The sequence below is a fragment of the Delphinus delphis genome, chromosome 8 (genome assembly GCF_949987515.2).
Source record: "Delphinus delphis chromosome 8, mDelDel1.2, whole genome shotgun sequence".
Lineage (NCBI taxonomy): Eukaryota > Metazoa > Chordata > Mammalia > Artiodactyla > Delphinidae > Delphinus > Delphinus delphis.
Window position 1 is genome coordinate 83,389,470 of NC_082690.1, and position 16,902 is coordinate 83,406,371.

Genomic DNA, 16,902 nt, shown 5'->3' on the forward strand with positions numbered 1-16,902 from the left:
GCCTGGTATATGGTGAATGTAAATTTAGCTCAGCTAGTTATTATTATTATGACTTATGATCATTAATACTTAGCGCTATCATGGGCTTTATTTGGACGATGCTTGGCTACTGCATTCAATTCTAGATGACGCATTGTAAGAGGGCTACAGTGAAAAATGAGAGAGAATTCAAAGAGCTTTTGACTAGCTATATCATGAAATTCTGTTGCCCAAAGTCTACATGAGAAAGTTATGCTGGAAAAGCATCACTTTAGACTTTAACTACTGAAAGGCCTCTCATATGGAAGAAGGGTTAGGTTTGTTTCTTGTAGCCCCAGACATAGAATTAATCAGAGTGACTAGAAGTCAGAAGCATATGTATTTCAGGTAGATAAGGAAGAATTCTTAGAATGGGCTGTCTGGGAAGGTGGTAAATTTCCTGTCCATGGAGGTGCTTAAATCGGAATGACTAGTTGTCATAGATACTATGTGGTGGGGGAGGGAGAGAGGGCTGCATTTCAAGCACTGGATAATAGCTGGCTTAGGAAATTGTCCAGATCTCATTCAATCCTGAGATTCTCTCATTCTAGGATAATGAAGAAGAAAAAGATGAGAAAGAAGTGATAGAGGCAAGAGATGGAGGAAGGCAGCCATCCCTGGTTCCTTTTCTCCTTTACTCCGGGGTGGTGTGGGATTTGGCGACAGCTGCCGCTAGCCCCTAAAACGCCTTGGTCGCAAAGAGAAAATGGTATCTGCTCTGGGCTGATGCAACACCACAGTTGCCGGGGTCAGCGAGATGGCAGTGTCTTCATGAAAATTACAAGAAGGAGCCTCTTCCTCTGGGCAGATGTGTGATGAGAGGAATGAAGATGAATTTCAGCCCCACTTGCCTTCTCAGCTGGGCACTCCTGTGCAGTGGACAACCTGCACCGCTGTGCGCAGCCATCTGAGCTCTAACCTTCTGGTCCTTTCACTCAAGGCAAACTGGCAGTTGCCTTCAAGTCTTCTTTAGCCCTGAGAACCTAGGAATGCGACTCCAGCAACACGATCATTATACCCAAGAGCACCCGGTTTACAGTGAGAATTCTGTGGAATGTATTGTAGACAGTTAGATCAGTAATGATGGACGTTTATGGGTTTTAGCTGCCAGAGTACATTTTCCTTTCTTATAATCCTAATTCCCCCTGTGTCCGTGATTGGGGTAGGAGTATAATTTCAGGGCCGGATCTTCGACAGATTTTCTTTTTCCCGCCCCCCTTGCCTAGCCAGGGATTGGGCATGTAAACTGAGCTTAGCCAAACAAGTACCATCTCCCCTCTTGAGACTTAGTGACCTGGGGAATGACAGGAAGTCATTCACATGCCTGGCTGTCCCGGATGCCGGAGGGTTTCTGTGTCCCCTGCTCTGCTTCCTGCTTTCTGCCTCTTGGGCTTCCTGTCTGTTTCCAAGGCTGGCATCCTTCCATCCTGTAAGCCTCCCGTTAACCTTCCAGTGATATCCTGGTTGCTTAAGTTGTCAATAGTAAATTTCTGTAGCTTGCAGCCAAGAACACTAACTAAAATACCGATATTAAAGTTGAAAATAGCAGGCAACTACTAATAATAGGAAAGTCTTGCGAGTCAAAATCCCCACTGCTAAAGATTAAACTCTCTCCTTGCTGGAATTACGTATCGCCTACTAGTCCAAACTCCATTCCTAGAATAACAATAATTATCATGTTAACTTTACATTGATTGAGCATTGATTGAGTGTTAGGTTAAGGGTGTTATATACATCGCCTCATTTAATTCTCACCACAACTCTTTTAAAATAAATACCAATATTATACTCATTTTAAAGATAAGGAAACTGTGGCTTCGAATAATTTACTCAATATCGAGTTAAGAAGTGGCAGAGTCAATATTTAAACCCAAGTCCAGGTCACTTCAAGACCTGTGCTTATAACCACTCTAATATTCTGCCTCTTATTTCCCCTTACTGACATATATAGTGAACACATTCATTATTTCCTCATATAGTGAAATAGTCACAATAAATCAAATAATAGGAAGTTGGAAAAAAAGCACGTATTTACAAATTATGAACTAGCTTTAGGAAAAGACTTACATTCAGCTCATTTACATTTCAGCTTTTGCTTTCAACATGTTCCGGTCAGGAGTCCACGCTCCCCCATTCTTGGTGCGTGGGGGCAGCCCAGCTATCTCAGCTGGGTCTTTCCTGCCTGTTAAATACCCACTGGACTGAGCGCTCTTCAAGCTCCCAGCAAGTTCATTAGTTACCTGAAAATACCTACCTCATCTGTCATCAACACTCAAATGGCCTGCGGGATTTTTCATTTCCACTCCATTATCCAAACCCTTGCTAGCATTTACCTCCCACATCTGGAATCAATCCTGACCAGAAGCAAAGTGCTGAACGGTTGGGCTCCTCCTGGGGCAGCCTTTCTCCAGAGGAGTGACAAGAATATGTTGCGGCTGAATTAGCCATTCTCTTCTAGAGGAAGCTGCTGTGGCAGCTCTCATGCATTTTAATTTGCTCATTTACCCCCTTCGTCTTTACTTGTTTAAGCAAAATATTTAGTTTAACATTTTCAGTCATTACAGCCTAAAAACACACGTACTTTAAAACTAGATTTATTTGAGTTGCAAATTGTGGGAATCCTTTAAAAATACCCCAGCTCATTATCCTTTTATCTGTCTCTGTAGAAAAGATTTTAGATAGTCTCAGAAAACATCGCTGACTTTCAAGCCTCCTACCGCTGCCCACACCACTGTCTCTGTCTGTCTGATACTCAGGAGAGAAAAGAGAGTACCAGTTTGCCAATTACAATGAAGTCAATTACAGGATTTTGATTTTACGCTATTTTTTTTTTCCTTTTCTAAGCAGCCTGGAGGCCAACATCATAGACTTCTAGAATCGCTTTCAGGTGATAATTTTCAGATCCTTGTGAAGAAAAGAATTTAATTAGAATTTTTCTTTTTTCCTTCCTTCCTTCCTTCCTTCCTTCCTTCCTTCCTTCCTTCCTTCCTCCCTCCCTCCTTTCTTTCTTTCTTCCTTCCCTTCGTCCTTCCTCCCTCCCTCTCTCCCTCCCTTCCTTCCTTCCTTGCTTGGTGGGGACTGGATAGGAAAAGGCGACCTCAGGATGCTAAACCTCCAGACGTCTTTCTTTGGAAATATCTTCACGGAAAAAAAAAAACAACAACCCCAAAACAAATGGTGATGAAAACTGTTTTCTGACAGCCCCGAGGAAAATATGTGTATGCATATGGAAAAAGTCAATCTCTTGATTAGATAAACTGCATTATTTTAGTAATACAGCACATCCTGTCTTTAATTTTAAATAACTGAAAGATTTTTTTTTTTATAGTTCTAGAGGAAACAGCAATAAGAAACATCCAAGATATCCAATATATATCAAGATACAGCTCTTGGCACCTGCAGGGAGATTATCTATGCTGATGAAGTGAAATATTACTGTGGATAATAGAAAGTTACAGAACACAAGAGAAAAAAAAATAATAAGAGGCAATCAGGAAGCTAGAAAAGCAGTTCTATGAAAGAAATCCTGATTTAAGATAGTGAGTCTGGGCATTTTTGTTCTGCTTTCTTTAAGGTCAATAACTGAGCCAGGAAGAGGTTTTGAAGCAGAGTTAGCTGTAAGCAATTGTGAAGGGTCTAGGCTGTGCCAGTCATCGTGCTAAGTGCCTCGTCGACCGTGATAGCACCCACCATGCAGCCTCACACGTGTGCTGGGCGCGGTGAGGAATGCAAACCAGCGACCGTGACCAGGCCCCACTCTGTCCTTTTCTTACCCACTGGGCAATGCAATGGGGAAACCGCTGAGAAAGCAAATCCAACCTCCAGATTGAAGGAACAAAAACAATGTGAACAGTGAGCTCTTTGAAAAGAAAACTGCTTCCCTATGGTAGAAAATAGGGGCAGGGGGCCCATGCAGGGAGCCCAGCAAGCAGGGAAGGTGGGCCCTGAGGAGTGTGATATTACACAGGAACATAATGGGGTTGACTGCATACTTGTCTAATTACTGGAGCTATTAAAACCTCTATAATTTAGATTCAGGCAAAAAAAAAAAAAAAAGCCTATATAAATGCACACACATGCTCCTGATTGGATTTTATGAATCTACTCCTCTCGATTCTAAAAGGACACCACCCTGCTGTGTACATGTGGCAGCTAAACCTGCGTGACCTTCTCCCCCCCCACCGGCCCTGCCCCTGCCCCCCAGACTAGCGTACTCTGTTACTGTAATAAGCAGTTAGGTTAGATAAGGCGACGGGTGATGGGATCATCTGTGTTGAAGCTGAATTATAATGCCTCGGTCAACGGATTTAATCTAAACCAAATGCTTTGGGATTCTGAAGGCTCCGGGAACAGAGAAAATGTAAGTTTTATATTTGCCCAAGTTCAAACAGAGAGCAGTCAGAGGGATTCCAGAAGCTCAGAGAGTGGTAGCAAAAAAAATGTTGTTTCTCCTGAGTTCAATCAAAGGAACAAGTAGAGTATACTTTGTATTCACCTCTTCCTTTCCTTTCTCCTCTGTGCACTTTTTATTCTCGACACAAAGGAGGGTTATCACTTGATGCCAAACTGAACTTGATCAAAGAAGTACTTAGCACATAATAGGTGCTCAAAAAATTAATACTTCTCGGGCTTCCCTGGCGGCGCAGCGGTTGAGAGTCCGCCTGCCGATGCAGGGGACACGGGTTCGTGCCCTGGTCCAGGAAGATCCCACATGCCCCGGAGCGGCTGGGCCCATGAGCCATGGCAGCTGAGCCTGCGCGTCCAGAGCCTGTGTTCTGCAACGGGAGAGGCCACAACAGTGAGAGGCCCGTGTAGCGCAAAAAAAAAAAAAAGTCATAAAATTTTTATAATGATATTTTTATAACTTTCTATCCCTTTATCCACTGTTCATTCCTTCATAGCGTTTATCATTGGTTGTTTTCTTACCTCTTAATTTGCTTCCTTTTTCTTTTTTTTTCTTGCGGTACGCGGGCCTCACACTGTTGTGGCCTTTCCCGTTGCAGAGCACAGGCTCTGGACGCGCAGGCCCAGCGGCCATGGCTCACTGGCCCAGCCGCTCCGCGGCATGTGGGATCTTCCTGGACCGGGGCACGAACCCGTGTCCCCTGCATTGGCAGGCGGACTCTCAGCGACTGCGCCACCAGGGAAGCCCTGCTTCCTTTTTTTTTTATTGGCTGTGTGCTTTCACTAGGCCAGTAGGGTCCACGAGAAAGAAGACTCTGCCCTGTTCAGCACTGTAGCCCAGCCCCCAGAGCAGTGCTAGCATATCACAGGAATTCCATAAATATATGTTATGTGAATAAACAATGCCAATTTCCTGAGTTTAGGGTATTCCTTGCTGCTCAGGTACTTGAGTAAACCAGAATCCTATAAATATATGTCATCGATACCCCTTTAAAATAAATTTTGCTAACTTTCAACTACAGCATTTGCCCCCCACCTCCCCTATTGAGGATCAGAAGTTCCCTTCTCCTAACTTACATGAGTGTCACATAATCCTTCCCCTACTGGCCACAGGGCAGCTCTGAGATGTCTTAGGTTGTACCCATAAATGAAAGAAAGCCCATAATTTTGATGCCTTAAATCCTGGGGTGTGGTGGTCCTTCACTTCTGGCGACAGAGCAGTCCCCTTCTTCGTTTCAGCATTAAAATTCTATAAAATAAAAATTATACTATTTTGGATTATTAGTCTGTGATCTCTTTCTTTCCCCTACAATAATACAATGGTGTTTACTTCTTTTATATCTGTATGAGATGTATGCCTAATTTTGAAGACTATTCCTTTCTTCAGGTCAAAAGGAAAAATGCTTTTCCATGCTTTATCTCATTGGACGCTAAAAACAACTTTTAGAGGGTAGAAGGAAATGTTATTATTCTCATTTCACAGATGAGAAAATAGATATGTCCCATGGTAGTAAGAAGCACAGGTAGAGTTGAAACTCAGGTGCTCATTTGATATTTAACAAAGATTTAATGAGCACCTCCTGTGTTGCAGGCTCTGTGCTGGGCTCTGGGAACAAAGCAGAGAGCAGACAGAGCAGCTCTGCAGGGCATCTTCGGCTCCAGGTCCAGTGTCCTTTTCTAATCTGAGAACTCCAGCCAAGGACAGTAAAGTTAAATCATAATCCAATATATTTTCATATAAAGATTTAACAGTTTTAAGGAGGTTTCTAAACAAAACCTTAAAGGGAGTTAAACAGCATTTTAACATCGTTTCTGACTGACTGCACGGAACACTTTGACTAAATTAAGTGAAGTAGAGTTGAAACATGACTTGGAATAAAATAATTCAAGTATCTAAACGTTTGGAAATGTCACCATCTTATAAAAAAGGTAAGTGCACGACCAGAACAGCACTGGAGAGAGCTGGGTGTTCTCAAGATATTCTGTTTCTCTGTGGCCAGGTAGCAGTGAATTCCGGGCAGGTTCTGGACACCTGCGGCCTCTCTTCTGCTGAGTTTCAGCTCCCAACTACCAGGGTTGTCAGTGTTCCCTATTATTCTCCTGACAGACAAAAGGGAAACAGCAAGTATTCCCTTCTGTCTGAAAGAGTAGCAAGTAAAAATGGCTTTGTGATTGTAAGAGATGTCGACTTAATTAGCTTTTTTCTTCCAGGTAATAAGTGTTTTCTCCAAGGAATGCCCAAAATTAACAACACTCTATGAAGAAGTTTTTATTTCCTTATCTCTTCCCACTTAAGATCCACAGATGCAAAAATCACACTCAAAGATGATGATGGTTTATTGTTTTTGTAGATAACGTTACCACAGTGGAAGTCAGAATCTGCATCCGCTGACATTTTGAAATCTTCCTTTGAGAGGTATGGCTCCTATGTCCTCCCAAACCTTAAAGATTATGGAAATCAGAAGTATCTTCTCTTATATCAAGAGTTCTTTGTCTGGAAGTTCACTAATGTTTTTCAGGTAGGCCTGTGAACCCCATGAAATGGTATGAGAAAAATATTTTTTGTATGTCATTTTGTAAGTTTATGGCTTTTCAGAAGATTTTCAAAGGAGTATATGAAACAAAACAGTATGAGAATTCCTTTACAATAGTCTATTGAGGCTTTGAGTGTTGTCAATACATTCATAAGTAATTTCACATAATTTTTGGATGTTTCTTCAGACTCGGCATTTGAGAACAAAATATACAATCATCATTGATAGATTTTAAGAATGTGTGATGCCGAGTTTACACCATGACATTGACTCCATTTGCCCAATTTTGAGAAGTGTTTCTTGCCTCTGAAAAGCAGAAAGGACTATCCAGCTACAACTCGATTTAATTTGACTCTGAGGACGGTAGTTCCTGAACAGCTGGCTGAAATAAAATTCTAGAAAGCAGACCCTCTATTCCCATTGAACTGCTGTAATTTTGGTTTGTGGTTCAGCACAACAGTGGAAGACGGCTGAACCTTGTCTTCCCGTCACGCTGCTCTGGCAGTGGGACTGCTGGGCATTATCACTGAGTGATAATGTCCCGAGTAAATAAAAATAAGGGTCTCTGCCCTCTAAGCAATTACTATCTAGCTGGGGAGACAGAACATGTGCTCAATACCTATGCAATTTTTTTCCCAACAGGTCATGCTATAGAATGGAAAAATAGAGAATGTATGTAGGTTTTCACTAGAATACAAAATCCCTGTGGCTAACGCTGCCCTTGATTGTAATATGTCTTATTATGAATTTACAGATAATCTATCAGTGTTGCTAATTCTTCAAAATCTGCCCATGAAAACTCCAGTTATTTTGAAGGACGAATTCTAGGACTAAAGTTTTAAATAATCTACACAGATTTCTTTCGTATTTTCCTAAGTTCAGTCTTCAGCAATCTAAATTGGACTTTCTGTCACAGTCATGTTTCCAAGTAGGTGAAGAAAGTTTTCTTTCCTGTATGGGAGAGAGAGAGAGAAAGAGAAAGAGAGAGAGGGGAAATAAATATATCATACACACACATATATACAGTTTCTTATACACATACATACATACATATGAAGTTCAGTAGAAGTTGCTATTTTAAAAATGTTTATCAGAATAGGTGCATTAAAACTTGATAAGGTTTGTAAAATTTATAAAGGCATCTCCTTCAAGGCCTGATGTGAGTTATGAAACCTAATTTTGTTTTCATAGCTCTGTGATAAAATTTTATCAGTGTTATAAAAGGGGTCTTTACTAAGACTGACCGGAAATCTGAACTATCTGTCCAGGCAATAAAAACACATTCCTTAGCTGCAAAGTGTCAGACAAGCAAGGTTTAACTGAAATTGATCGATAAGTCTTCCTTTGACAGTTGAGTGCACTTTACCTCATAGGATAATAGTTTTCTTATTCATGGTTTTTCCATTAATATCAGACTTCAGTGTTGGTAAGAAACAAGAAAGACATAAAAGGGAGAGAGACATGCCATCACGAGAGAATGTTGCGATCTTTAATGGTAGAGCACTTGTGCTCAGATCAAGTGCTTGTGTGAGTGAGGGTTCAGACTTTCATTACTGATTGTTATGGGTTGAACTGTGTTCCCCCCAACAAAAATTCACATGTCAAAGTCCTAACCCCCAGCATCTTAGAATGTGCTCTTATTTGGAAATAGGGTCGTTGTAGATGTAATTAGTTAAGATGAGGTCATACTAGAGTGGGTTGTCCCCTAATCCAAAATGACTAGAAAATTTGGACACAGACAGGTACATGGGGAGAATGTCCCCCATGAAGATGAGGCAGAGATTGGGGTGATGATTCAACAAGACAAGGAATGCTAGATTGTCTACAAACCACCAGAAGCTAGGGCAGAGGCATGGGACAAATTCTTCCCTCACACCCTTTAGAAGGAACCTGTCCTCCTGGCATTTTGATCTTGGAATTCTGCCTCCAGAACTGTGAGAAAATAAATTTCGGTTGTTTAAGCCACCCAGCCTATGGTACTAGGCCTAACAACTAATACATGGATGAATACAGCCATTCAGGTAGAGAAGTGAGACCCCCTAGTTGCTTGCTATGTCCTGATGAGCCAGTGAGGCTCCTCTCTGACGCATGTGGCGGTGCTCTCCCACCCACCACCTTGGGCTGGGCATCCAAATGTAGCTCACTTTGCCTAACTCAGCTGTCATCAGAGAAATTTTCCAAGCAGGCAGTGAGTAAACCATAAAATTATTCCTTGAAGGCATCCAATGAAGGCATCCCATTCAGTTTTAGAATTGCCGATAACCATACCTGAAATTTCTACAGGCTTTGAGGTTAGACAGATCTGGGTACAAATATCAGCTCTGCCACTTATCAGCTGATGGCTTTGGCAAGACGTTTCACCTCTCAGAAACTCAACTTCCCCATTTCTTTTTTAAAAATTTATTATTTATTTATTTTTGGCTGTGTTGGGTCTTCGTTTCTGTGTGAGGGCTTTCTCCAGTTGCGGCAAGCGGGGGCCACTCTTCATTGTGGTGCACGGGCCTCTCACTATCGTGGCCTCTCTTGTTGCAGAGCACAGGCTCCAGACGCGCAGGCTCAGTAGTTGTGGCTCACGGGCCTAGTTGCGCCGCGGCATGTGGGATCTTCCCAGACCAGGGCTCGAACCCCTGTCCCCTGCATCTGCAGGCAGATTTTCAACCACTGTGCCACCAGGGAAGCCCCCCCTCCCATTTTTAAAAAGTAAAAGGAGAAGTAGGAAAAACCCATCTATTTCCAAGGGTGGTCAAGACAACAACAGTGTAAAAGTCCAACAGGGTGCCTGGCATGTGTACACACTCTGACAGCGTTAGTGCCCTTCTCTGTCCACGTTTATAATTGATCTTATTTGATCCTTATACCAATGGACTTGCCCAACAGTGCAGAAGGCAAGACACCACTTAGGCCTTTGACACCAAGTCCAGAGATCTTTCCATAGGAGGAACCACTTCCAGTCCTTGGCCATCCCTAAGCTGTGTCCTGGCCTCCCTCTGTCACTCTGGTGAAATTTGGATTGGAATTCTGAGGCTGAAGACGATCTGCATGCAGGTCCTAGTAAACACCTATAGAAAGGCTCTACCAAGCAGCAGGATAGGCTCCCGGAATTCTGGCTGTCACAACTCTTGTTGCCCAATTGCATCTCGCTACTGAATCAGAATCAGACCTTTAAAGTTGGGTGGGACTTTAGAGATGGAAGAGTCTACTTTCCTTATTTTTAAGAAGAGGAAGCAGCAGCTCAGATGGGTCCTCAGCCAGTTGACATCTAGTTAAATGGTCTTATGAACCACAGGCTAATGTTCCTCCAATTTTATTGTGCCCCCAGTAGTCACAAAGTCAGCCCAGAAATGGAAGAACCAAAATAGATCCAAAGATACGTAAAATATTCTCAGAATAAACCTTGGCCTGAAGAGCAATGCGGTTTTAGTGAAATGAAGGTCCTTCCTAGCTCTATGATGCTTAGACCAAGTTAAGGTGAAAGTGGGCTTCAAAATGGTGCTGGGACTGCCACATATTCAGGAAAAGGGGTGGGGGCATCGGTGAGTGCTCTTTCATACCTGCTCTCTGGCGGGGGTGATGCTTGCTCAGCTTAGCGCCCAGCACCTCACGGCTCCTGGAGGAGCTCATGGCAGGTTCAGAGCAGGCAGAGGGGCCGAAGAGCAGTGACTCTTGTTTGGAAATCTCCTGAATTGGCTGACTCCCATTTACATGCTGTTTCTGGCAACAGAGATCAGTCTGGGTCACCTCTCTGCCACTGAGTAAATATGTTGAAAATTATTACTATTTCAGACAAATGTTTAACTATTCTCAGATTATCTATGACACCACAGGCCAAAGTCACAACAGTCTAACCTGGGAGTGAGTTTACCTTGTGATTTATGGAATGAGAATTCTGGGCGCTCTGTGGGACTAATTTAATACGAAACATTCAGATGTCTGTCTTATAATGCCATTCATCTTTCCTTAGCCTGCCTGCACCAGGGGGCATGTGGTTCAGAGAGCAGGCTCTCCCTTCTCAGCCACAAATCATCACACTTGTGCAAGGGGGTGACACGTCTTCTCTTCCAAGCCAGGCTGCCTGCAGCAGTCAGGCAACCAGTTAAGGGTCCATCTGGGCACTGATGGGAGAACAGTGTTTTCCACTCTATCAAGCCTTAGGAGTGTTTTGAAAGTTACAATGGGCAAAGAAGGGATCATAACCAACATTGCTTTGGTTTGCCTTCTGATAAAGGAAACATAATCAGTCTATACTGTCTCGTCAAGTACAAGACTCGTTTTATAAGAAGGTTATGTGATATTCTATGGGTTGATGTGACAATGTGTGTCTTCACTCAGATTGCTGTAGCAAAGTACCATAGGCTTATAAACAACAGAAATTTATTTCTCACAGGTCTGCATCCTGGAAGTCTGAGATCAGAGTGCCACTGTGGTCCAGTTCTGGTAAGAGCCGTCTTCTGTGCTGCAGACTGGGGACTTCTCATTGTATCCTCTCACGGCAGAGAGCAGAGGAAAGAAGGAAGCTCTCTCATGACTCTTATAAGGGCACTAATTCCATTCCTGAGGGCTCCATCCTTAGGATCTCATCTATTTCTAATCACCCCCCAAAGACCCCACCTCCTAATACCATCACATTGGGGCACAGGGTTTCAACATACAAATTTGCTGGGGACACATATTCAGTCCGTAACAGTGCATGTGAGGAGAAGAAAGTTCTACAAGAAAATCAAACTCTGATTCAATGCTTATATTAAAAAGCAGGTACCTTTTTTAGCCAACTAGTTACTCCAAAACTTACATTCATTCAACAAATATCCATTAATGCCTACTACACAGTAAGGAATATTCAGGCACTGGAAATACAGGTGTGAAAAAGCCTGGCCTTACTTTCAAGGAGTTTACAGATCAGTGGGAGAAAGAATATGTCAACAGTGGTAAGTTCTACAGTTAAGATAAGCAAAGGGGGCAGCGGGGGAAGCATATGGAAGGCAGTTCCCAACAGAGTTGGTTTGGGGAGGGGTCAGGGACAATCCCCCAGAAAGCTGTAGGAGGAGAATGTGCAAAGGTAAGGAAGTTCGAGAGAACACACGATTTGGGGGAATTTAGGGAACTTTCAGGACAAGTGGAGTGCAGATCTCTGGGAGCAAAGGGGTGAGAAAACCGAGACTGCAGGGCGAGGGGAGCACAGTCTTCCCAAGGGTGTGGGGTACCACGGGGAGGAGTGTGTCCTTCATTTAGATGACAGTCAGGGGCCACTGAAGGTTTTTAAGCAAGAGAGTAACACGATTTGATTTTCATTCTAGAAAGATCATTCTGGCTACTACTTGGATAAAGAATTGGAGAGGAGTGAGGCTGGGGGTGCACCATGACTAGTTAGAAAACCGTCAGTATTATCCGCAGGAGCAATGACAGTGGCCTGAAGTAAGAGTGTAAATAAACACCTTTGAAGTACTTAAAAATCCCACAAATAAATCGCATTTTTTTCCATAATTACTGTTGTAAGCTGCTGAAATGAAAAGTGGCTTTTTTTTTTTTTTTTTTTTTTTTTGCGGTACATGGGCCTCTCACTGCTGTGGCCTCTCCCGTTGTGGAGCACAGGCTCTGGACGCGCAGGCTCAGCGGCCATGGCTCACGGGCCCAGCCGCTCCGCGGCATGTGGGATCTTCCCGGACCGGGGCATGAACCTGTGTCCCCTGCATCGGCAGGCGGACTCTCAACCACTGCACCACCAGGGAAGCCCCAACGTCTTTTGTTGTCATTTCCTGAATGAGCCGGAGGATAGGGGTGCAGAGTGCTCCTCATGCTGTCTTGTGCTGTTGCTGCACTTTGCCCCCACTGCTGTTGAGAACTCCTCCCTAGGAAGCCTCTTAAACACTAAACAGCTTTAGTTCAATACATCGTTGTGGCCCACATCAACTTTTTCATGGGAACTGGACATTATGTAACAGAGAATACTACTCCTTGGGTGTCCTGGAACATAACAAGGATTGAAAGTTCAAACACAGTTGATGATGGTCAAGTCCAAAGAGTAGAGCACACGTTTCAACATTGGGAAAGTTGGTAGGCAGGCTGGCCTCGCAGAGTGCTGGGCGAGAGAGAGATGGTAACAAAAATCAAAATCCACAATGGAATTCAGCCTATCAAAATGACTGCATTAAACAAGAGGCAAGGGAAAGTCTGATAAAAACGGTTTGACATTCTGAATTGATTTGGAAAAATTCCCTGGATGCCAGAGTGTCTTCAGTTTTGCCAGGATGTCTCTGCAAGATCCACTTCCTCAGACAGACTTACTTGTATTCGGAAGTGTAACTTAAGAGTCCAACTGGTATCCATCCTGATATTGTAACCAAAGTCCTGATATTGTAACAGATTGCGTCCTCAAGGTCATGCTGCTCGTATAGCAAGGACCACCAAGGTTACTCCATTAAAGTGGGTTTGGAGGATACACCCAAGGACAAGCCTCTTACTGACCGAAGAGGACTAGAGATAGGCTAGCTGATTCCATTGCTAATGTCATCCCTCAGTGGTGAAGGGAGAAAATAATCATAACAACAGCAGAATTATGGGTTTATACTGAAAATGCCATGGAGCCCCTAATGCCAGCCAGATCCACAGCTTCCTAAGGAAGGAACAACCCACACCAACGTTGCCTACACAGGCAAGCTGTACTTTGTATCATGTGATCCCTGACATCCTAATGTAAAGGGATGAGTAAAAGGCAGCTATTGGCTGGCCTGCGGCCATTCAGTCTTCCATCAGAAGACAGAAAGAAAAGTAATTCAGATGGTAGAGTGGCCCTAGAGCCAAAAGAAATACAAAGGGAAGGCAGCAAACAGAAGCCATGAAGCAGCAGAAGCCATGAGAAGGCAAGTCAGCATTTTAGCCTAAAGCAGGAGAGCTCATGAAAAAGTAGGAAATTCACAGAAGCAAGAAGCACAGAGAAACAGGGAAGTCAAGAGCAGGAAGGGCAGACTACTGGGTGATCATTTGGACAGTCAGGCTGTGCGTCTGGAACAGAGACCACTGTGAAGCCTGTGTGCTGGGCTCTCCTTTGCTTTCCCCCTTCTTTGTTAACCCTCCTAACAAACCTCCACCCCCGGAGGTAAGTCGAGTGTATCTCTGTAACTTGAAGCCTGAACAAGCTTAATATACGACGTCTAGTCCAGCTTTCATATTAGTTCCCTTTAACCACTTCTCACTCCACTTAAAAAAGAAAAATCCAGGGCTTCCCTGGTGGCGCAGTGGTTGAGAACCCGCCTGCCGATGCAGGGGACACGGGTTCGTGCCCCGGTCCGGGAAGATCCCACGTGCCGCGGAGCCTGCGCGTCCGGAGCCTGTGCTCCGCAACGGGAGACGCCACAACAGTGAGAGGCCCACGTACCGCAAAAAAAAAAAAAAAAAAAAAAAAAAAATTAAAAAGAAAAACCCAGACGCCTCAGCATGACCTACAAGGCCCTCCAGTCTGGCTGGTGGCCACCTCTCCCACCTTACTTCATGCCTGTTAACCCAACATTCCGGCCTCTGTACTCTCCAAGTAGCCACACATCTACTGCATTCCCCTTTGCAGGCCCGGTACCCAGAACAGTAAGTGCCTGGAGATGCATACATAGGAATTAGTTCTTTGAAAAGCTAATTTTCTTTACAGTTTCTGTCTTCTAAGGAACGTGGCTGTCTCCCAACCTATATGGATTTCATTTATGGGACGAGAGAACTACCTTGAACATTAATTTTTCTGAGAGCACTTGTTAGTGAACCGAAATAATATCCTGTGGAATTTCACACTCTTAGATGAGCCTGCCAGGGATGCGGGTGGCTCAGGCTTCTGTATCAACTAGACTTAGAGCCTACGTGGAACAGAGAGGCTCAGCCTTCCCCCGAGCAAGCAGCTCCTTCACTGGAGAAAGGGTTACTTCACAAAAAAGACCCCTGTCCCTGTTCCAAAACCCTCTCTCTCTTGGTACATACAAAAAGGCATAAGAAAACTCCAGGAAGCTGGCTATTTCCTCCCCCTCAAAATGACTCTGCTCCTTGATGTATGTACCATAGCCCTGACATTATTCCTGTGACCTTTAAAATAGCAAGATTTTATCAGCACTGAAGGCAGCTTAATTAACATGGGAAGCTTCAGCACCTCAAACTTCCTAGTTTTGCTTCCAGTGTCCTGGTTACAATCTCTGGGTGGTCAGTCCCTACTCAAGAACATTTCCATTCTTTCTCAAGGAAATAGTGAGGAGAAAACATGAGGTCATTTAGACTCAAGCCCTCAGATAGGCAGCAAGTGCTTCGCTGCTTTCGTAGCCCTTAACACAAAGGTAAAAGGGACCACAGTGCTCTTAGAACTGGTAGGTAGCGCTTGAGCCACACCCAGCTCACAGGAACAGAACCTCAGCTGAGTTCCCCAGCGTGTGGTCAGCTACCACCCTCCGTGGCTGGGGCCTGTTCCTGCACGCTCCCTGCCCCACCTCAGGTGTACAGAAGAAGAATCTCTGCCATTAAGCCTGGGACTCGGTATTTTATCAAGCTCCCCGGTGACTCCTGTGCACAGGAAACTTTGAGAATCATATTAGGAAATCATCCTTTGCCTATCCACAGACTGCTCCAGGGAGGACAGTTTTTAAAATGAAAGACAGAATTTAAAGGCCCTTCGAAGACAAAAAGCAAGGAAGACAGAGGAGCTACGACCAAAAGGCAAGGAGAGAGAAGAACAGAAGGAAAAGGAAAGAGGGTGGTGGAAATGAAGACAGAATCAAATCTTGTGCTTTGGGGGCACTAACCCTAGCAGTTGTGGGAGGTGCCCTCCTCTCCTCCGTTCCTGTCCAGCACAGTTTGCAGGGCCATTTAAGGAGAGCTGCTGGTGGTGGCATCTAGACATTCACCACCCCCCCCAACTGTCTTAGCTGGTCTGCCAGAACTGACATTCTTGGGCAACCGCACCTGGAGTTAAAACCCCAAGTTCAAAACTTCTAGAAATGATAAGTCAGGACCTAATGGATCCAGCAGTTGACTGAACGCTCTATCTACCCCTAAACCAGCACAGGAATACAGCAGACAATGAATGATAGCACATCCAATTCAGAATCACCACTGTACTTGCCATATAAATATAATTTCCTGTCTCCTTCTTCCTCCCTCCCCCAACCCAGTTGCACCATGGGCATAAGCACTTCCTCTCCCCTCATATATTTCTATTTGCACATATGGCACAGGGTGGCAGCCTACTGATAGCAGTTTCGTATTACAGACTTGCAGAATTAGGAAATGCTACAGCTGGCAGCAGGCACCCACTGAATGTCTGCCGTTACTCGGGTTGGTCCATTTACTTTCATCAGCGCTCGCCTGAGTGGTCTTTGTTGATCCTGCTTTGCATTTGCTTATGGCCAAGCAGCCCGAAACCATGCCTTTTACTTAGAATTCTAGCTTGTGTTAAGAACAAAAAACTGCTGCTCTTTCTTTCTGTTTAACCTAGCCTTAGGAGGGGTTGAGATCTTTTCAGAGGCAGGAGGTAACTGATTTAATAAAAGCAACTGAGGATCACCACTGGGTCCAAATTCCATTTACCTGAGGACGTTTGCATCTCATTTTACGACAATCCAGAATAACACAGCCCTGTGGATTCTGATCGCTCCCTTCCAAATGATGTCAGAAAAAGCACTGCTGTCTTGGTGAATCACAGATCTCAACAACGCTCAGCAGCGCACCTGGGCTATTAGTAAAGGTTGGCTCACAAATGCTGCAACAGCCAGTGGCCACAACTTCTAAGTGATTCTCTTGCAAAAGAGAACAAATTTATCTCTACCTTTCTGTTATTATTTGCTGGCTTGTTTGTTTTCTTGATCCAGAAAAAAATATTTAGTCATTATGAACAATCAAGAACAAAATGGAAATTCAGGGTTATCACGCCACAAAGCTGCATTTGGATTTTGAATCATTTCTAATGTGTCCTGTTTTATAAACC

General features: G+C 43.9%; 1 protein-coding gene across 1 annotated transcript in view; it reads right to left on the reverse strand.

Moving 5' to 3' along the window:
* Nucleotides 1-1,334: 1,334 nt before the first annotated feature.
* The window catches only part of DCDC1 (doublecortin domain containing 1), a 465,581-nt gene continuing 450,013 nt past the window's right edge, over nucleotides 1,335-16,902 (reverse strand). The window contains 2 exon segments of the mRNA XM_060019694.1: nucleotides 1,335-1,534; nucleotides 10,508-10,704. Coding sequence (XP_059875677.1) covers nucleotides 1,335-1,534; nucleotides 10,508-10,704 — 397 coding nt within the window.